Here is an 18,805-nt window from a genome sequence, read left to right as displayed (position 1 = left end):
TCAGGCATCACTGCCCAGCACCCAACTCTCCTGTTCCCCAGACTCCTCTGCTCCAAGGGACACAGCCCGAGGCTGCCAGGGCTGTGTGACAGGGCACTCACGTGGGTCCTGGGCACGGCCATCGAACTGCCCCTGTGGAGAGATGGGAGAGGGTGCTGTCCCTCCTGCACCCCCCATGGGGTACTCACATTTGCCACCGTGGCACACACTTACCAAGCTGCCGGCATGGGGGCAGCCCTGCTCCTCCTCATCCCCCTTCTGCTCTGCTACATCACCAGAGCTGCAGAGAGAAGAGGGGGTGAAGGGAGGGCATGCTGTTGGTGATGGGCTCCTGCCCTCGACCCCAAGGGATGCTGCTGGGAGCGGGTTGCCAGCCAGGCTTTGCACTGCCAGCTGCACCCCGTCAAGCTCTTCATCCACTTACCTGATCGTCCCCTTAACCAGCCCATGTGTCCCCTGGGCACTGAAGGGGATTGTGGCAAGGGCTGTGCTCCCCCAAGCACCACCATCTTTCAGCAGTGCCTGAAAGCAGCAAGCTGGTCTGCCACCACATCTGATTGTTTCCCAACATGCTGGCGTGCACCGTTCTTATGCTCAGAGGATGCTGTGCTGGGGGAGCTGCAGCCCTGGAGCCCCTCTGCTGCCAGGGCCACCCACAGGGTCTGAGCTCGAGTCTCCTCCTTTGCCAGCAAGCACTGTGTCCCCAGCCTCACCAATGAACATGGAACCCATTATGCATCACCCTGTTATGGTTACGCCACTGAGGTGGCTGTTAACTTGTTCACAGGCTTGCACACCTCCTCCTCACCGTGCAGACGCCCAGCACAGGCTGGGCTGGCTCCAGTGCCTACTCAGGCTCCCCCCTTTGCTGCCTGTCACCCCTCATTCATCCTCCCACGGGTGTGCAGCCTGCTTACCTCCTCCCTGGGAGCTTTCCCTGTCCGATCAGGGTTCCCCTGGTAGGCAGCACTGGCCTCAGCCCTAGTACTGGGACCCAGCCTGGCAGTGAGCTGCAGTGCCAGTGCTGTGCCATCCGACCCTGCCCGCTGCAGAGTTTGTGTCCCAACCCAGCCACTGACATGGCTGTCCCCCCGCCAAATCGCTGTCTCTGCATCCATGGCTCCCGCCAGTGCTGCACCCTTGCTCTGGGGCAGACTCAGCTCTCCAGCACAGCAACCCACGGACCACTGCCAAATGCAGGGTGCATTAAACGCCCGCCTCGTGCTGTGTATCCCTGTCTGCATGTGAGGACACGATGGGATCCTGTACCAACACGCAGAGCTGCCCCTCACTGCCGGTACAACTGTCCTGGCCATGCAGCACCTACCTCTTGCCCAGGAGCAGCTTGCCAGGGTCTCGGTTGCTGCAGAAGGAGCAGAAGGCAGCCATGAGCCCCTGGTCTTACTTGCCATGCTGTGCCGTTCCATGCCATGGGGCCAGGGCTCACCTGCACAGCAGGCTCCGGGCAATGCAGCCCAGGATGGCCAGCAGCAGGGCACCGGAGACCGTCAGCACAGCCACAAACCAGACTGGTGGGTGCCACACTGCCTCCAGCCGTGTGACAACCAGTGGCTCCTTCCACAGCATCTGCAGAGGCAGTGGGTGAGGTGGCACATGAGGGTCGGGCAGTCTGATGGATCCAGGGGCACCATCTGGCCAGTGGGGTCTGCTCACCTTGTGCTGGGTGGTGGTGCTGGGTGGCACTGGGGTGCTCCGGGGTGTGACGTGCACCACCAGTGCCACCACAGTGCTGTGGCGGGGACCACCAGGGCTGCCCCACACCTCCACAAGCAGCACAAAGGTGCGCAGCTCAGCTAGGTCATTGGGGAGGTAGAAGACTGTGTTCGCCTCTAGCCGAAAGCGCCCGTCCTCATTGCCTGAGTGCGAGGGTCAATGAACGAAAGGGTCTGCTCAGTGCGCACACTGCAGCGAGGGGCTGGGTTGTGTTTTGGCTTGGCCACTCCTCACCTCCAGCAATGGTGTACGTCAGTGCCGCGCTGTCAGGGCTGCCCTGGCACGCCAGGCAGGTGACAGGCTGGCGGTCCCCAGACCCAGCTGTGATTCGCAGCTCCTGCACCTCAGGGGTGCACACTGGCACCTGGTCCGGCACAGCCTGCCGGGAGCAGGGGGAGGAGATGTGGCACCCGCAGTGCTTGCACCCACTGCGGTTCACCCGGCAGGCTTGCACACGCACCTGCAGGTGCACAACCACGTTGCACAGGCAGCTCCGCCGCTTTGCTGGGTCCAGGTCATTGTGGGTGTCTGTCAGCCGCACTGTCAGCCTGTAGCTCTTTTGCTGCCGGGAGTTGAGGGGTCCCACCACGCGGATCTCACCTGTGGGGCGGTGCGAGTTGCTGGGCACCCACAGGTGCTTCAGGGTGTGGCGGGGGCTGGGGAAGGGGCTGGGTGCTCACCGGTGCGTGTGTCAATGGAGAAGGGCTGCGCAGGGCTGGGACCCCCATCCAGGCTGTACTCAAGGCTGTCTGGTGGGTAGTCGCGGTCAGTGCCAACCACGTGCCCCACAACACGACCGAAAGCTGCTGTCTCTGGCACGGTGAAGGTGGTACCGTTGGGGCACGCCGGTGTGAATTCGTTGACGGGCGTCACCGTCACAAGCACGGGCACGCGGGCTGCGCGGCACACGGCGGCTCAGCTGTGCCGGCACCACCCTGCAGCCCACACAGGGCTGAGCGTGCTCTCCCCTGAACAGGCTGGGGCACACAGGCACAGCGGCACCACCTCTGGGGCTGGTGCCTCTGGGGCGGCAGGGGACGAACATTTCCTCTGTGATCTGCTGGTTTTTCCCACCTACCCCGTGAGCTTCCCCACTGCACCACCCTGGGCACCCCCCCGGGGACATGGGCACTCACTGCTCCGTGGGGGCCGCCCTCCCGCTGTCACCACGATGGTGGCTGTGAACTGAAAGCCCACAGCGGCTGTGGCCTCTGAGTCGTAGTCCAGGGTGGTGTTGACCTGCCAAGGCAGGCTGGGGGGTCAGGCAAAGCCACAGTGCCTCGCAAAGTCAGGGTGTCCCACAAAGCTGCAATGCCAGGGCAACAGGAGGGAACGAGCAGGGGGAACAGGCAGGGTTTGAGGAGCAGAGAGCCCCGGGGAGCTCTAGCCCAGGACCTGGCATGACAGCACATGTCAGAGGGTCCTTACTGTCCCACTGGACTCCTCTGGGTCCAGCCTTGCTGGACACTGCCTGCAGCCCTGCTTACCTGCAGCTGCGGCCCCTCCAGGTGGAAGTGGGAGCGGGAGGAGGGGGGCCCCTCCAGGGCATAGTGCAAATGCCCTTCGGTGCTGGTGGAGTCGGTGCACCTTAGTGTCACCAGAGTGCTGCCGGGGGACACCGTCTCGAGCACCTGGGACCTGCAGTGGGGTAGCCAGCGGCTCAGCTCCTGTCTCTCCTATCCTGGACATGGCAGAGCATCCCCCACACCCCACTCCTCACCCAAACCCTACACAAAGATGGCTGGGATGCAGCTTGGCGCCCACCGGTCCGTCCCCTGCACAGTGACATTGAGCACGGTGGTGGCGTGGTCGGCAGGGTGCAGCGCATTGTAAGCCTGGATGAGGAGGCGTGCATGGGCCACCTCCAGCTGGCCGGTGCTACGGATCTCACCCGTCACTGTGGGACAAGGCGCAGCCTCACACTGGGCACAGAGACAGGGATGGAGACAGGGTAGCACTGGGGACCCCCACCACCCTGCTCACCCTCATCAATGGTGAAGAGTGTGGGTGCCGTGGGAGAAAGGATGGTGTAACGGACATTATCACCACTGGCATAGACCTGCGTGACCACCTCCAAGGGACCAATGCCTGCTGGCACCATCACAGCTCGCTGCTGCTCGCTGTAGGCAAGGCAAGCAGCATGGCATGGCTTGGTGCCATCAGCACCCCCTGCCCTGCCCAGCCCAGCCCCACTCACAGGAAAGTGACACGGGGATGGCGTGATGGCAGCACCTCCACCTTCACTGCCCCGCTGCAGTTGTGCCCGTGCCGGTCCATTACCTCAATCTCCAGCTCGAACGTCTGTGGGGCAGCACCAGGGTGGCCAAGGGACAGCCCAAAGTGGCACCAGGGGCAGGGACGGGGATGGGGTAGGGATGGAGACAGGGATAAGGATGGGAATGAGGATAGTAGTAAGGACAGGGACAGGAATAGGGAAGGGATGGGAACAGGAAAACAGGCAGAGACAGGAAAGGGTGAGGAGGCAGGGACAAGAACAGGGCTTGGAGCAGGAACAGCAGTGAGAAGAAGGGGCAGACATAGAGATAAGGACAAGCTGGACACCAGAATGGGGACAGGGACAAGACTTGAGATGCAGAAGGGGATGGAGCCAAGGATAGGGACAGGGCTGGAGCACTCCAAGGGCCAGGGCCAGATGGGAGCCCAATGGCAGAAGCAGGATGCAGAGAGCTGCAGGCAGCGCCACAGAGGGGCTAAGCCCAGGCAGGCTGAGAGCTGGCTGTGACAGCCTGGGGGTGCTGGAGCCCACCTGGGTGTCCTTGCTGGGATCAAAGCCACTGGCAGGTGCAAGCACCAGGCCCTGGCGGGTGAGTGTGAGTGGTGTGTTGTGGTTTCGGAGCCTGTACTGCAGAGACAAGCGGTAGGAGGAGCGTGGGGTTCTGCTGTCCCCAAGGCTACTCCCACTTGCAGGGGCTGTGGGTCCCCGGGCAGCCACTACTCACCATCAGCCCACCAAGTCGCTGTGGCATCACCGCATACAGGGGCATCCAGGGTGCCACATCTGCTGGCACCTGCACCACGTCTCCCTCTGCGGCACAGCACACCCATGGGTGCCCAGTGTCAGCTGGCAGCCACAGCCCCCGCTGCCTTGTGCCCTCCACCTCCTACCTGCACTGGCAAAGGGAGTGTCACAGTGCAGCACCTGCCCCATCGTCACCCGGACAAAGAGCCGCTCTTCCACCTCATCCTCATCAGGACAAGCGGCTCGCAGGGTCAGGGTGTACTGGTTCACTCGGTGGGCATCAAGCTCTGCACCAGCACGCAGTGTCACCTGGCACAGGGACGTGCTCAGCAGGGTGCCCGCAGGCTCCTGCCCCACTCCCTGTCCCCCAGCTGCACCTCTGCATGAAATGTGGTGGCGGCCGCGGGGTCAGTGCTGATGGCAATGGGGTTGAAGGGGTGGCTGGGCTCGATGCTGTGCAAGGTGACATTGGGGCTGCCGCTTGCATTACTGCAGGACACGGTCACCTCAGCCACGCGGGTGCCTGGCACTGCGTCCTCACTCACGGCCACTATGCGTGGCAGGTCAGGCAGAGCTAGCAGGAGACCATGGTCACTGGCCTTGCACCTAGCCAGTGCCCTGACAGCTCCCCCAGCCGTGCCTAGGGAGCTCTGCTCCTGCACCCAGGCGCGCACATGGGCACTGGTCTCCCTGCTGGGCGCAGTGGGGCCCAGGGCACCCTGCTCTTACCTGCTGCTCTGACGAAAGTCCCTGCAAAGGGGAGAGCGTCACCAAGGAGAGTGCCACCCCAGCCTGCCAGGCGTGCCCCAGCAATGCCCTGGGGAAGCACCAGAGACATCCCCATGATGCTCCAGAGATGCCTCAGTGGTGCCTGGATATGACCCAGTAATGCCCTGGCAATGCCCCGAGGACGCCCCAGTGATGCCCTGAGGACACCCTGGCGATGCCTTGAGGATGCCCCAGGGATGCCCCCTCCCTGCCTAAACCCAGCCAGGCAGCTGCCGGCCCCTCTGCCCAAGCTGGGGTCAGCCCCAGGCACGTGGGGGCAACCACGGGGAGGCTGTCCCCCGTCCCCCTCCTCTCAGTCCCCTACTCAGGGTCTAGCTAAGGGTGTCCTGACGCTGTGAGCCTGGAGCACGTACCTGGGGCACGGAGGCTGAGGAGGAGAAGGAGGAGGAAGGTGAGGCGTCCTTGCGTGCCCATGGCTTGCTGGCTGTTTGGGACAAGCTGCAGCCCGTTGCCAGGGGTGCTGGGCACCACCCCGGCCCAGCGTCACGCCGGCCGGCTGCGGCTACCAGCCGGGTCCCAGGGCTCGGACACGCCCCGGCCCCGACGCCCCCCGCTCCCCCCGGCTCCCGGCAGCCCCCGGCCGGTGCAGGGCGGTGCAGGGCGGGCGCAGCGGGGCTCCGCTGCCCTGCCACGCCGCCTCGCCACGCGGCACGCTCGGGAACGGAGAAAATTAGCTGGGAGGGAATTTTTGGCCGTGTTCTCCTTCATTTGCAAACCAGAGCCGCTTCTCCCGGAATTCCTATTAAGCGTTATTAGCTCCCAATTAATAGGCGCTGGCGGAGCGCGGCCCCTGTGGCCGGGGTCATCCTTCCCCGCTCCAGCCCTCAGCCCTGTTTCGGCAGCCCGGTGCCCGCCGGTGCCTCGGCCCGGGCCCTGGGACGGCGCTGCCCTCCCTCCTGCCGAGGCTTCCCGGCGCCGGGACCCCCCGGTGCCCGCGGTGCTGCCGGCCGGTGCCCCAAGTCCTGCCCCGCCCAGCGGTGCCTGGTCCCGCCGTGCCCGGGTGGTGCCCGGGTGGTGCCCGGCGCGGGGCCCCGCGGCGGTGGGGCGGGGCGGGGCGGGGCCCGGGTGGCGGTGCCGGTGCCGGTGCGGGCCGGGCTCACGTTACGGCGGCCCCATTGGCTGCGGCGGGGCGGGGCGGTGCCGCCCAGGCAGCGCCGGGAGGCGGCGGGCACGGCCGGGCGCTGCGCCGCGCTCCGCTGCTCCGCCGCCGCCGGCACCGGCGGGACCGGGAGCGGGGCCGGGAGCGGGGCCGGGCTGGGCATGCACAGCGCCCGCCCGGACGCCTGCCCGGGCCAGCTCGGCGCCGACCGGGTGAGTGCCGCCGCGGGCACCGGGAGGGGGACGGGGCAACCCTGCCCGCGTCCCGCCGCGCCGCCGGGGCATTGCCGTGATGTCAGGGCGCTGCCAGTGACATCAGCGCCGTGACATCATGCGCGAGGCCGAGGCGGCGCGGGGGACGTGGGCATCCGGTGGGACGTTGGCGACCGGTGGGGCACGGGCGGCGGTGGGAGCACGGGTGGCCGTGGGCCACGGTGCCCAGCTGTCAGGGTGCCAGGGGCACCGCCACCCCGCAGCTGCCACCCTGCCGCCCACCTGGGCCGCCCCGAAGGGACCGGCGGTGACAGGGTGGCCCAGCGGGCTCCCCGGGGCCTGCCGCACGCCTACCCAGCTCCCCGAGGCCGGGTGTGCCGGTCCCCGGCCAGCGCCGGGATGGGGCGGCTCGGAGGGTGGCGCGTTGCCAGCAGGGCCGGCTGAGGGGGTCCCGGCCAGCGGGGAGGGGGCCGGGGACCGGGCAGGGGACAGCCTGGCCAGCAGCTCCGTCGCCCCGACCGGGGAAACCGGCGTACCAGGCCGGGGCAGCGATCCCTCCCGCTCGCTGGGCTTGCCGCGGCCCCGCGGAAAGGAAAACAGACGTAACACCCTGCTTTGGGGTTCAGACAATGGGAATTCAGGAGCGAGGAGCGGCCCGGCTGCGGGCGCCAGCCGCCCCTTCCAGCGCCCACCCGGCCACGGCCCCCGCTGCTGCAGCCCCCGCGCTCCCCGGCGCTTTGGGGGGCCCTGGGCCTGGCTGCACCCTGACGTCACCCGGGGTGTCCCCGGCTGGAGGGCACGAGTGGGTGGGGTGGCCCTGCCAGTGCGTGGGGGGAGCGCCCCACCCCAGCACTCGTGGGCGCCCTGGGGCTGCGGCTGGCCCTGTGCCACCCAGCGGGGTCCTGCCCATGGGGTGTCCCGGCTGCGCCCCACCGGCACTGGGAGGAATTGAGGGACCAGCGGGGGGGCGGCGGGGTGCCCGACTCCTACGTGCCGTGGCCCTGTGTCATTTCCCGCAGGCACGGCCGGGGCCGGGTGCCTGCTTGCTCACCCGACATGCTGCTGCACGCCGGCCGGCTCCGCGCAGGAGCTGCAGGAAAGTGGGGCCTGGGGCTGCGGGCAAGCCGGGACCTGCGCCCCGCTCCCCGCACCCTGCTGCGTGCCCAGCCCTGCAAGTGAAGCCCCCCCCGAGCCAGGGCTGGGGGACACAGGGTGCCAGGGGACTGGGATGTGGGGTCACAGCGCGGGCCGGGGGGAGCAGAGGTGACGGTGCTGACGTACCCTTTCCCCCGCAGTGGTGCTGGCAGGAGGTGGGGGCCACGCCACGGGCACATATGCACAGCACGCGGCAGGCGCCACACCAGCCCGGTGGGGTGGTGGGTCCGGCCCCCCGCCCCCCGTGCCCCCTGCGCCCGGGCTCGGCCGCGGACTCAGCCTGTAGCCTGGAGCCAGGGGGCGAGGAAGAGGAGGGGGGCAGCCCGGCCGCCCGCTCCCCCCCGGCCAGTGAGCGCAGCCTGGAGTTTGACTCGGGGTACTCGGAAGCGTCGGGGGGCACGTGGCGGGAGGAAGAGGTGCCCGTGCGGCGCCGGCACCCGCTGCCCTGCCAGCGGGCACACCGGCTCTCCGCTGGCCCCGCTGCCCCACCACCTGCCCCCACCCGCCGCGCCCGCCCCAAATCCACCTCAGACGCCTGCCTGGAGCAGTGGCGGGTGCTGGAGCCAGCTGACACGCAGGACTGGACTGTGGCGCTGCTGTCGCAGAGCCGGAACCGGCAGCCCCTGGTGCTGGGTGACAACTGCTTCGCCGACCTGGTGGAGAACTGGATGGACCTGCCCGAGGTGGGTGCCGAACCCCGGCGCCGAACCCCTGCCGAGCCCTCCCGTCGGCTGGCCAAGCCCCCCGCCTTCCTCCTCAGCCTCTCAGGCAATGTACGCCGCAAGCTGGCCAACATGGCCCGGCCGCGGGGGGCTGAGGGTGCCCGGCCAGGGGGACGCGAACCCACCAAGCGTTTCTCCTGCCCCCTGGGGCTGGGGGGGCAGCCCAAGGGCGCCTGCTTTCACCAGTCCCACAGCAACATCGCCCAGCTGGCCACGGACTTCCACCGCTTCACCGCCCTCATGAACAGCCGCAGCCGCCAGCCCATCATCTGCAACGACGTTATCGGCTACATTTAGCCCTGCCCGCTGCTGCCCGCACCCTCCTCCGCTGTAAATAAACCCTGGTTTTGTACGGTACGGGCGCAGCGACGTTTATCAAGGCAGGGGTGCCTGCACCCTGACTCCGGGCAGGGGCGTTCGGTGATGAGGGCTAATGCATCCTGCAGTTTTTATTGGATGGGACAGGGGGTGCCGGCCCCTCGCTTAGGGTAGGGAGCAGAGGAGAGGGGGACGGGTATCTTCAGTCTCAGCCTCCTCTCCCTCGCACACATACAGCAGCTCCAGCTCACGCTGTCGCAGCTCCCCAGTATCCTCCAGATTCCCTGATAACCTGTGGCACAGAAAGGGGGTTTTGGGTATGCTGGCTTGTACCCCCGAGGCTGGCCAGGCATCCCACGGTGGGGGGATGTCTTAGGCCCTGCTGGGGCGCCCAGCCAGGCTGGGGGACGCAGGGGCCAGCAGCGAGGGGCCGGGCAGGGGTCCTGCCACGGGAAGTGCTGCCGGCAGGATGTTTATCCAGCAGCTGGCCGGGAGCTGTGCTACAGCTGGAGCAGCTCAGGATGGAGGGAGAGGGGTCTGGCAGCCTCCCCGGGGCAGGATTGGGCCCCAGAGCCGGGGACCTACCTCTGTGCCTGCTGCTGGGCCCGTGTCTCTTCATCCTCCTCCCTGTCGTAGAGCACGGTGTGGCCACACAGGAGCATGGTCACGGTCCAGCCATGTGTCCTCTGCAAGAGGCAGGTATCAGGATCTGGCCCTGCACCCCACCAGGGTGACCTGATTGGGTGCTGTCTGCACTGGGCTCACCTGAAGCCAGTCCAGCACCTCTTGCACTGTTGCCTCCTGCCCATCTGTGCCAACTGCCTGCATCTCCAGCCGGTCCCAGCAGTTCCACTCTCTCCCGCCGTACTGCAAGGGGGAGCACAGGGTAGCAGCTGGCGCTGGCACCCAGCATCCCGGCTGCCCATGCCCATGGGGCAGGGCCTGGTGGAGCACGAGGGCTGGGGTACAGCAGGGCGGGCAAAGGGACCAGTCTGAGGGCAGGGGGACGAGGGCACCGTTGCTGGACCAGGGGCAACGGGGGATACAACTGTCTCCCCAGTGCTGCTGGGGTCCAGAGGCACTGAGCTGCCACCCCCCTGGCACCGCTGGGTCTAGGAGGCAATAAGAGCACTGCCAACCCCCCCCCCCCCCCGTACCCCCAAGGTCCGGGGACAGTGGGGGGCACCTCCATCCCCTCAGCACTGCAGGGGCCAGGGTTGGCGTGGGGCCAGCACTGCCCCAGCCCCAGGCCAGGAAGGGCGCACAAAGGGCCATTGAAGTGCTGCCCAGCCCCACACAATCACCTCTTCTCATACCCGCAGCCCCCTGACCCCGGCTCCGGCCCGAGGGGGCCAGCGAGGTGCCAGCCTTAGGGCCAAGTGCTGGATGCGGCCCCACACCGTCTGGCAGGGCTGCCCTGCCATCTGCCCTCACCGCAGGCAGCACCAGCCCCTGCCTGGCCCTGGCCCCGGCCCCGCTCAGGAAGGGGTGTTCGCACCTGGCCGCTCTCCCCTCCTGCCTTCTGCTGCCTTCCCACCGCCTGCCTTCTGCTGCCTGCACTTACCCCACCAGGGCGGAAAGCGCTTAACCCCATCCTCACCGGGGTGGCGACTGCCCAGCAGCGGGAATGCCACCGTCCGTCCCAGCACCCCGGAAAGTGCATCCCTCTGGCTGAGGCTGCCCCCCAGGGTGGGCTCCCCTGCCCCCTGTGGGACCACGGGTCACTTCAAGCGGGCCTGGGGGGCACACACTCCCACTGCAGCCAAGTGGCTGGGCGTGAAACGTCACACCAGGCGTCCTCGGCGCGGGACACAGAGGTGCTGGGCGCTGCTGCGGGGACCCAAGGGCACAGCCAGCCCCAGCAGCATCCTCCACCCAGGGATGGTGCCGGCCTGGCCCGCCACGGCCGGGGCGGCACAGGGCAGGCAGCCGGTGGGATGCGGGGCGCGGGGCAGCCGTGGGGCGGCTGAAGCGGTGTGGGAGCTGGTGCGAGGCCGGGGAAGCGCCTCCCGCCCCCTCTTCCTGCCCCCGGCCCGGGGCCCCCCGGGCCAATCTGGTTCCAATCGGCGCTTCCTGCCGCGCCGGAAGGGCTGCGCACGCCATAAACCCCCAGACAAAGGGGCCTCTATCGCCCAGACGGTCCCAATCTGGGCCTGCCCCCGCCCCCGCGCTCCCTCCCCGGCGCAGCGGCTGCTGCCGGCCCCCCGAAGCCGGGACCCCCGGCCCCGCTCCCCCCGGCCGCCCCTCCGGCCCCGTGCCAGCTGCGCTCCGGCTGCTGCAGCTGGTTTCCATAAGCCAGATGTGAGGCTGCCGCGGCCCCTGCCCCCTGGCTGCGGGGCTCGCTGTGGGGCCCGCTGTGGGGTGGCGGGGCCGCCTCAGCCCCACGGGAGCCCCCGAACACCCCGGCTGGGCCCAAAGCTGGGGTGAGCGCCAGGGGAAGGAGCTGGGTCCTCACTGCCCGACAGCGCGTCCGGCCCACCGCGACACCCGCGCCCGTTTCCAGAGCCCCCCAGCCAGGGCTGCCCCCTTGCTCCTGGGCTCCCCTGGCACCACCCCACAGTGGCTGGGGCACCCCGAGACCCTGGGCATCTCCCACCTGCCCCACCCCGCGGAGAGGGTCCTACCCGGTAGGTGGGGGGCGGCAGGGGCTGGATGCGGAGCAGCAGGCAGTCGGACAGGCAGAAGTTGCTGTTGCGGTAGCAGCTGAGGTCCTGGCACCCCCACACCAGTTTGTAGACCTCCAGGCATGCCAGCCCGGCCACGGCTGCTGTGGTGGTGATGATGGCAGGCACGATCCGCCCCGCAATCCGCTTGCTCTGAGGACAGGAGGAGTGTCACCGGTTGCCCTGCATGGGACAAGGACCCCCGACGCCAAGGGCTGCCCCTCTCACCGTCAGCCAGTTGGCGGGGGGGATGCCATAGTTCTCTGCACGCAGGTTGGATGCTGCTGTGATGAAGTCCACGTGGATGTCATTGTCCTGTGAGAAAAGACCATGGGGACGTCAACATCCCATGGGGACATCAACCCCCCTGAGCTGAGCAAGGCCACCTGCCCAGCCCTGTGTACCTTCTCAAAGTAGATGGGCTCCATCAGGGGCACTTGTACCTCCTTCTCACCGCCTACCAGCTCCTGCCTTCGCTGCACCAGGTCCTGAAGGAGCTCCGCCAGCCCACCATGGTCTGGGGGCACAGGGATGCCTGGGGTGGTGCCCCTGTACCGTGGCACTGCGGGGTTCACAGCACAGTGCTCACCCCCCCACCCCCCACCCCCCGCCTCAATCCAGGTTCTCCTGTGGGCTGAGGCAGGGATGAGCAGCCCCACCTCCACCAGGCTGGGCCCAGGGACCTGGGGATGTGCCTGGGGGAACCTGGGTGCTCAGGAAGCCTCACCCGCAGGCATCCGTGCCTCCTCCTGCTCCTCTGTGAGGGGGATGTGGAGCCCCTCCTGGGGCACGAAGGGTGGCAGGACCATGCTGCGGAGGATGGTCTGGGCGGCTGCCCGGTCTCTGCACGGTGGCACCTTGTGTGCTTGGGCAAAGAGGTGGGCAGCGGCCAGGATGTACTCCAGGTGGGTGTCCTGCAGGGCAGAGTGGGGCCCGTGGGCACCTTGCTGGGGTGGTCCACAAGGCCCATGTGACCACAGGCTGCCTGCACTGCCATGAGCAGGCAGAGGAGCCTGGCTCTGCCCCGAGGTTGAGATGGAGGTGCTTCTCCTTCTCTAGCCACAGAGCACACCCGTGCTGTCCCCAGCAGCGTCCTTGTTGACTGGGGGACAGGGACAGACGCAGCCCAGGATGTGGCAGCCCTGGACAGCCCGTGGCAGATGGAGCATGACTACAGTCTGGCATGCACTGCACCCCCAGCACAGGCATGGCTCTCCCCCTGCCCACACTGTCCCCGGTAAGGGACCCCACTGCTCTCCCCGGCACTCACATTGTCAGGGTTGAATGTCAGGGGATGGGGACAGGTCCTATCCCCTGCCCAGAAGGGGACACCAGGGCTGGTTTCCTGGCACAAGGAGAGCAGAGTCAGGCCCAGGGACAAGTCCCGCTGGCTGCGGCCAGGCAGCTGGCAGAGGGGAGAGCTTGCGGGGGGTGGCAGCCCCATGGGTGCCAGGCTCACGTGCTCCGGGGGGAAGGTGTGCAGCAGCTGGGTGATGGCATCGTGGTAGCAGCTCTGCCAGTGCCGGCGGGCCCAGCGCACGCAGTCCTGCCAGTCCCGTGGCCGCTCCTGCAGGCTCCCCTGCACTTGCTGCAGGACCTCCAGGGCCTTCGCTGCTGGCAGCTGCTCCAGGAAAGCTGGGTCTCTGCAAAAAACAGGCGCTGCTGGTGCTGGCCCGGGAGCCATCCCATGGGACACCTGGGCAGGACATGGTGGTCTGTCCCACTCTCCGTGCCTGGCAGAGGCGGCAGCACCCCAGCAGGGCTGGCAGCCTCTCTCCCAGCACTACTCCCCGAAGCCCACTCACTCCATGAACTGGCTGACATGCTCCGCGGGCAGCTGGAAGAGCCCCTCAAACTCATCACGGGCCCACTGCAGAGGGGGAGTGGGTACTGAGCACCGGGACCCCTTCCTTACGCCCCTTGGCCCAAGCCCAGCAGGTAGGAGAGGCCGTGATGGGGCCAGGGCCAGCAGCAGAGCTCAGGCTGCCAGCAGGAAGCAGCTGGGGCCGTATCCTGCCCCGTGGCCCACCGCCGGGCTGTGGCCAGAGTGGGAAACGGGAAAGGAAGACAAAGGTCCCGGTGCCTCCTCACTGGGTGCTGGGGCCAGCGCGGCGCAGCCTACCTGCAGTGTGTGCTGGATGGTGCGGGGAAAGTACCGCAGGGTGCAGACGGGGAAGGTGCCATTCCCGGGGGTGCCAGCTGGCCCCAGTGGCTTGGTCAGGGGGGGCACCATGGCCAGCACGTTCCCCCGTGCTCCCTCTGTGCCAGAGTCCAGCAGTGGCGTGAGGCAGCGAAGGCAGCGGCTCTCCAAGTAGGCACCTGCAGGGAGCCAGGGGTGCTGGGGAGCTGGGGGGCACATCTGGGGGCTCAGCCCCTTTCTTCTCCCTGGCACTCACGGGCCTCCAGTGTGTCCAGGGCGCTGGCGACGCCATCCAGGCGCCGGAAGAAGCTGTCCCCATAGAAGGGCTCAGTGACAGGTCCCACCTGGTTCTGGTGAGCCGTCACCCTGACATCAGGGTTCATGCGCCGCACGGCCTCTGCAGCCACCACCGACTTTGGCCTCTGCCAGGTCAGAGAGGGGGTGGGCAGCTCTCCTCCACCCCACAGCCCCGGGGAGCCCCCAGGACAGCCAAGGTGCCCTTTGGGGAGAGCTCAGCCCCCACCCCGCGGTGTCTCACCGATATATCTGCTGAGCGGTAGAGGAGCTGCCGATGGAGGTTGGAGAGGGCGACAGTGTCCATGTCGGTGACAGTGAGGTCCCCACCTGGCCCCGCCGCCAGCCCCATCATGGCAAAGTTTTTCAGCAGCTCGCAGCCAACTGCGCCGGCTCCCACCTGCCGGGGCAGAGCGGCTGCAGCTCCCCACACACTGGCCGGCCGCTCCACAGCCTCTCCAGGCACCGCAGCACCTGCCCCGGCTCACCACCAAGTACTTCTGGCAGCCCAGCTGCTCCTGGAAGGCAGCCCCGAAGACAGCGATCTGGCCATCATAGCGGGAGCCCCTCTGCCGGGATAGAGGAGCCGCGTGAGCAAAGGTGGCCACGGCACCCCCGGCACCCAGGAAGGGCTCGGCACACGCTCTCACCGGGGCGCAGTCCTCCTCCGCCAGCTGCGCGGCCCCCTCCAGCCCCAGGCACTCCAGGGCGTCGAAGTACAACCACTGGTCCAGGGGCAGGAACTTCCCAGTGATGGCCTGGGGTGAACAGGGCCGTCAGCGGGGTCCCCTGTTCCCCAGCCCCGCTGCCCGGCGCAGCGTCCCCAGGCAGGCAGCAAGTGCCCTCTCGTGGTCGCCCAAGGCCACCGGACAGCTGCGCGGAGCTTGACCAGCGGGACCCCAGAGCCAGGATCCCGTCCCGCTCACCTTCAGCGCCTCCTGGGCTGCCAGGGCCCCAACGACGGCAGCCACGGGGCACAGGTCCCCCGCACTCACGCTGGCAAAGGCTCGCACGACGTCCTCGTCCAGGGGACCTTGCTGCACTCCCAGGCTCCGTGCCAGCTCCAGCACCCTCTCAGCATCCGCCTGCGGGCAGAGGGGCGAGGGCAGCCCCCGGCAGGGTGGCGGGGGACCGCAGGGGCCAGGCAGAGGCAGAAAGAGGACTCACCGGCACCCTGGGCCGGGGCAGGCGGCCCTGCTCCCTGCGGAAAGCGTGCAGGGCCTGGAAGGCGGCGTGTAGGCTGCGGCTGCGTGGCAGCTCCTCAGGACTTGCCACCCGGATCTTGGGCTCTGCCAGTGACTGGCACAGGGGCTCCTGCCGGCACAGCGCCAGGGCTCAGCAAGTGCTTCCCTGGGGCCGGGGACACGGCTTGGCGCGGGGTGCCCCAGCCCGGGCAGCAGCACTGGGGGCCGAGGGGGGACTTACATAGGAGTGCACCTGGGGCAGCCGCACCTGCGAAACCAGCCCCCCGTGGCGGTAGGGTGAGAATGAGCTGGTGTCGTTGATCTCCAGCCTGAAGGCATCTGGGGATGAGAGGGGGGCTGACATCATGGTCACTGCCCTGGACCTGGTGAGCTCCCCAACCCTAGGCCAGGGCAGCCAGGACACCCTGGGTGGCTCACCCAGCACGCGCACGGGGACGGGCTCCTGGCCGTTCAGCTCAACCATCCCCTCCACTCCAGAAAACGTCACCAGGTCACCATCGCAGAAAAGGTGGCCATGGCTGTCCTCTGTTCCCATGCACGTCACCACGCCTGGGTTGCCCTGAGAAGGGGAAGGGATGTGAGGATGGGGGGACCGGACCCAGGTGGCACAAAGCCACTGGAGGAGGCAGCAGCATTTCAGGGGAGCCTGCTGAGGCTGCTCTACCTGGGAGATGTGCTGCACAGTGGCACACAGTGGGTCCCCTTCTGCTGGGTCATCAACAATGAAGTGCTTCCCAAAGTCGCAGAACAGCTGCCTGGAGAGGACCGATGGGGTTTTGCTGGAGGTGTCACCTCGCCAAGCCGCCCAAGCACTGCCGGGTCCTGCCTGGGCTGAGCAGCCCCGCCAGTGGGATGGGAACATGGGCGGCAGAGCTGGGGGCTCTGGGGACAAGGTGAGCCAGAGCCAGTGGCAGGACCATGGGGCAGACGCCTTACCCTGCCAGCCCCTTGGCATCAGCCACGATGAAGCAAATGCCCTGGGCATGGCAGAAGTCCCCAACACGGAGCTGCTCCTCCAGCGGTGACTCGGTCAGCACCACCACCTGCACCGGGCCTGTCAGTAGGCACTGCCATCCTGGGGGGTCCCAGGGTGCAGGGGCATGGGCTCACCTGAAAGGAGGTGAGGAAGTCCTCCAACAGCTCCCCGGTGTAAGCAGCCACCACCACGCGGGGGTTCAGATCGGCCAGGGCCCGCTGGGACGCCTCGGCACGGTTCTGGCCTATATCACTCTCCCCAAGGAGGAACTGCAGGATGGGCACATGGCAAGGCACCCCGTGGGTTTGTGGTGCTGCTCGCCACAGTGGGGTGCTCCACAGGGCCCTGTCTGCACTGGTGGGGGGGCCTCTGCTGAGGACCACCACCCGTGACATGGGACACCCCATGGGCCCTACCCATGACACTGAGGGGCACCCAGGGCCATACCCATGACAGAGACCTCCCTTTCCACACTCCTTACCATGATGCCCAACCTCTACCTGTTACTGGGAGAGCCCCCCACTGGGAGAGCCCCCCATCTCATACCCACACCTGCAACAGAGATTCCCCCAGGAACCACACCCATTACTGGGACCCTCACCTGCACCCCTACCCAGTACTGGGACCCCCACCTGTACCTGTTACCATTGCCAGGTCCCCACCTGCACCTGTACCCATTATGGGGACCCCCATCCATACCTGTACCCATTACTGGGAACCCTGTCTGTACCCGTACCCATTAATGGGCCATCTACCCATACCCCCACCCATATCTGTACCTGTTACCGGGACCCTCCCCCATACCTATTACCAGGACCCCCGCCCACACCCGTACCTGTTACTGGGACCCCTGTCCATACCCGTACCTGTTACTGGGACCCTCACTCGTACCCGTACCCATTACCGGGACCCCTTCCCGTACCCGTTACCGGGATCCCTGTTGGTGCCTACACCCAGGCTCCCCACCCGTACCTGCACTCGCTGCTTGCCTCCATGCTCGTACCCGTTACCGACCCCCTCACCCGTACCTGTCCCTGTTACGGGCCCCCCCGCCCGGCCCCGCCGGTACCTGGTGGGCGCGGTCGGCAGTGCAGGCGGTGCCGCGGTCGTGCAGGACGACGCGCCCGGTTCCCGCCAGCACCAGCGCCGCCGCCACCTGCGCTCCGGTCCCGCGCAGCCCCGACACCAGCACCGCCGCCCCGGCCAGCCGCCGCGCGCCGCTGCCCAGCACGTACCTGCGGGGCAGGGACCGTCAGCGGGGCCGCGGGGCCCAGGGACCGGACCGGACCGGACCGGACCGGACCCGACCCCCCGCCCCGGCCCGGCGGCGGGACGCACAGCTGCCGCGAGTACATGCGCTCCTCCGCGCCGCTGCCCGCCATGGCGACCCCGCCCACCGCTCAGGCCACGTGCCCAGGAAGGACCCGCCCCGTGCAGGCCCCGCCCACCATGAAGGGCCCACCCCAAAGGCCCCCCGTGGAGGCCCCGCCCGCCATTCAAGCCCTGCCCCCCACAGGCCCCGCCCCCGCAGGCAGCGGCGCGCCCGGCGCAGCCATGGCGGCGGCGATGGGCTGGCAGGCGCCGTGGCGGGCGCTGGGCGCGCTGGGCCGGGAGCTGGCGGCCGAGTGGGCGGCGCAGGACGTGCGGGCCGCGCTGTGCCAGCTGCTGCTGCTCTGGCTGGGCCTCAGCCTGCTGGGCGTCCGCCTGGCCTGGCGCGCCTACGGCGGGGCGGTGGCCGCGCTCTGCTACCGGACGGGGCCCGCCGCCCGCCGGCCCCCGGGCACCGGGCTGGGCCCCGGCCCCGCCTCCGGCCCCGGGCCCGCCCGGCCCCGCGCACACTCCCTCTCCCCCGCCGGCCCGGCCGGACGCAACGGCGCCGCCGAGCGGCACTGCCCGCCCCGGTGAGTCTCGACCGCTACCGGGCCCGCAACCGCCGCCCCGCGCCGCGGCCTCCCTGCCCGGCCCCGGCGGCGGCACCCCCGGCCCGGCCCGGCCCTGTGCGTCCCGGAGAGCGTCCGCCGGCTCACGGCACCGGCTCGGTGCTCCCCAGTGCGCACCCCCCAGCTCTGCCCCGGACCAGTACACCCCGGCAAGCGCTGCCCAGCCCTGCCGGCTCCCGGGAGCAGGCGGGTGCCACAGCAGTGTGCCGTGCCCGGGTGCCGTGCCCGGGTGCCACAGCGGGGTGCTGTGCCTGGGTACCAGAGCAGGGTGCCACAGCGGGGTGCTGTGCAAGGGTGCCACAGCAGGCGCTACAGTGGGGTGCTGTGCCTGGGTACCAGAGAAGGGTGCTGTACCTGGGCACCACACTGGGATGCCACAGCAGGGTGTCATGGCCACGTGCCACAGTGGGGTGCTGTACCAGACCCTCTCACGCTGCCCCTCTTTTGCAGGGAGGGCCCAGCCACAGAGCCAGCGAAGACGCACCGGGAGTGAGGAGCGCCAGGACCGCCGCATACTGCCCATGCCATTAAAGTGCTGTGCCACCCCTTGCTTTGGCACCCATCGCCGTCACTGGAGA

The 18,805-nt window shown here is 68.4% G+C and overlaps 4 protein-coding genes across 6 annotated transcripts; 2 read left to right on the top strand and 2 right to left on the bottom strand.

The window, feature by feature from the left end:
* Positions 1 to 189: 189 nt before the first annotated feature.
* CDHR4 (cadherin related family member 4) lies at positions 190 to 5,802 on the bottom strand. The gene is made up of 14 exons (XM_080387507.1): positions 5,444 to 5,802; positions 5,092 to 5,288; positions 4,861 to 5,023; positions 4,695 to 4,780; positions 4,502 to 4,597; positions 3,932 to 4,035; positions 3,718 to 3,854; positions 3,466 to 3,631; positions 3,222 to 3,372; positions 2,871 to 2,973; positions 2,415 to 2,630; positions 1,969 to 2,334; positions 1,448 to 1,877; positions 190 to 1,363 (listed from the first exon to the last, which is right to left on the bottom strand). Exons 1-14 carry the CDS (start codon positions 5,556 to 5,558, stop codon positions 1,324 to 1,326), a joined length of 2,370 nt encoding a protein of 789 aa, XP_080243633.1. The 5' UTR covers positions 5,559 to 5,802; the 3' UTR covers positions 190 to 1,323.
* Positions 5,803 to 5,957: 155 nt separating this feature from the next.
* INKA1 (inka box actin regulator 1) lies at positions 5,958 to 9,048 on the top strand. Its single transcript, XM_080387517.1, has 2 exons — positions 5,958 to 6,814; positions 8,110 to 9,048. The coding sequence occupies exons 1-2, from the start codon at positions 6,764 to 6,766 to the stop codon at positions 8,986 to 8,988; spliced, it is 930 nt and encodes a 309-aa protein (XP_080243643.1). The 5' UTR covers positions 5,958 to 6,763; the 3' UTR covers positions 8,989 to 9,048.
* Positions 9,049 to 9,115: 67 nt separating this feature from the next.
* On the bottom strand, positions 9,116 to 17,715 carry UBA7 (ubiquitin like modifier activating enzyme 7). Of its 3 annotated transcripts, none has more exons than XM_080387492.1 (24): positions 17,626 to 17,715; positions 17,357 to 17,522; positions 16,422 to 16,556; positions 16,248 to 16,354; positions 15,976 to 16,066; positions 15,729 to 15,870; positions 15,532 to 15,629; positions 15,274 to 15,420; positions 15,033 to 15,191; positions 14,757 to 14,864; positions 14,595 to 14,675; positions 14,351 to 14,506; positions 14,069 to 14,234; positions 13,795 to 13,991; positions 13,478 to 13,542; positions 13,132 to 13,315; positions 12,943 to 13,017; positions 12,400 to 12,586; positions 12,077 to 12,234; positions 11,901 to 11,987; positions 11,634 to 11,825; positions 9,775 to 9,876; positions 9,595 to 9,695; positions 9,116 to 9,301 (listed from the first exon to the last, which is right to left on the bottom strand). In XM_080387492.1, exons 1-24 carry the CDS (start codon positions 17,667 to 17,669, stop codon positions 9,175 to 9,177), a joined length of 3,075 nt encoding a protein of 1,024 aa, XP_080243618.1. In that variant the 5' UTR covers positions 17,670 to 17,715; the 3' UTR covers positions 9,116 to 9,174. The 3 variants fall into 3 exon arrangements, with proteins under 3 accessions (XP_080243618.1, XP_080243619.1, XP_080243620.1); XM_080387493.1 differs by having other exon boundaries at positions 12,077 to 12,189; XM_080387494.1 differs by lacking the exon at positions 16,422 to 16,556.
* TCTA (T cell leukemia translocation altered) lies at positions 17,641 to 18,777 on the top strand (the record flags this gene model as incomplete). The annotated part of the gene is made up of 2 exons (XM_080387536.1): positions 17,641 to 18,188; positions 18,678 to 18,777. The coding sequence occupies 2 exons, from the start codon at positions 17,641 to 17,643 to the stop codon at positions 18,718 to 18,720; spliced, it is 591 nt and encodes a 196-aa protein (XP_080243662.1). The 3' UTR covers positions 18,721 to 18,777.
* Positions 18,778 to 18,805: the final 28 nt, after the last annotated feature.

The sequence above is a fragment of the Falco punctatus genome (genome assembly GCF_963210335.1).
Source record: "Falco punctatus genome assembly, chromosome: 4".
In the NCBI taxonomy this organism is placed as follows: domain Eukaryota; kingdom Metazoa; phylum Chordata; class Aves; order Falconiformes; family Falconidae; genus Falco; species Falco punctatus.
The sequence above is the reverse complement of the archived record's forward strand: the minus strand, read 5'-3'. Positions and strand labels throughout refer to the sequence as shown.

Coding starts and splice junctions, on each gene's coding strand:
- CDHR4 (XM_080387507.1), bottom strand. CDS start 5,558: ATGGGGATGTCTCTGGTGCTTCCCCAGGGCATTGCTGGGGCACGCCTG. Junction 4,781..4,860: donor CACTCCCTTTGCCAGTGCAG/GTAGGAGGTGGA, acceptor GCTGTGCCGCAG/AGGGAGACGTGGTGCAGGTG. Junction 4,036..4,501: donor ATCCCAGCAAGGACACCCAG/GTGGGCTCCAGC, acceptor GCTGCCCCACAG/ACGTTCGAGCTGGAGATTGA.
- INKA1 (XM_080387517.1), top strand. CDS start 6,764: ATGCACAGCGCCCGCCCGGACGCCTGCCCGGGCCAGCTCGGCGCCGAC. Junction 6,815..8,109: donor GCCAGCTCGGCGCCGACCGG/GTGAGTGCCGCC, acceptor TTTCCCCCGCAG/TGGTGCTGGCAGGAGGTGGG.
- UBA7 (XM_080387492.1), bottom strand. CDS start 17,669: ATGGCGGGCAGCGGCGCGGAGGAGCGCATGTACTCGCGGCAGCT. Junction 15,630..15,728: donor CGTCCCCGTGCGCGTGCTGG/GTGAGCCACCCA, acceptor TCTCATCCCCAG/ATGCCTTCAGGCTGGAGATC. Junction 13,316..13,477: donor CATGTCAGCCAGTTCATGGA/GTGAGTGGGCTT, acceptor TGTTTTTTGCAG/AGACCCAGCTTTCCTGGAGC.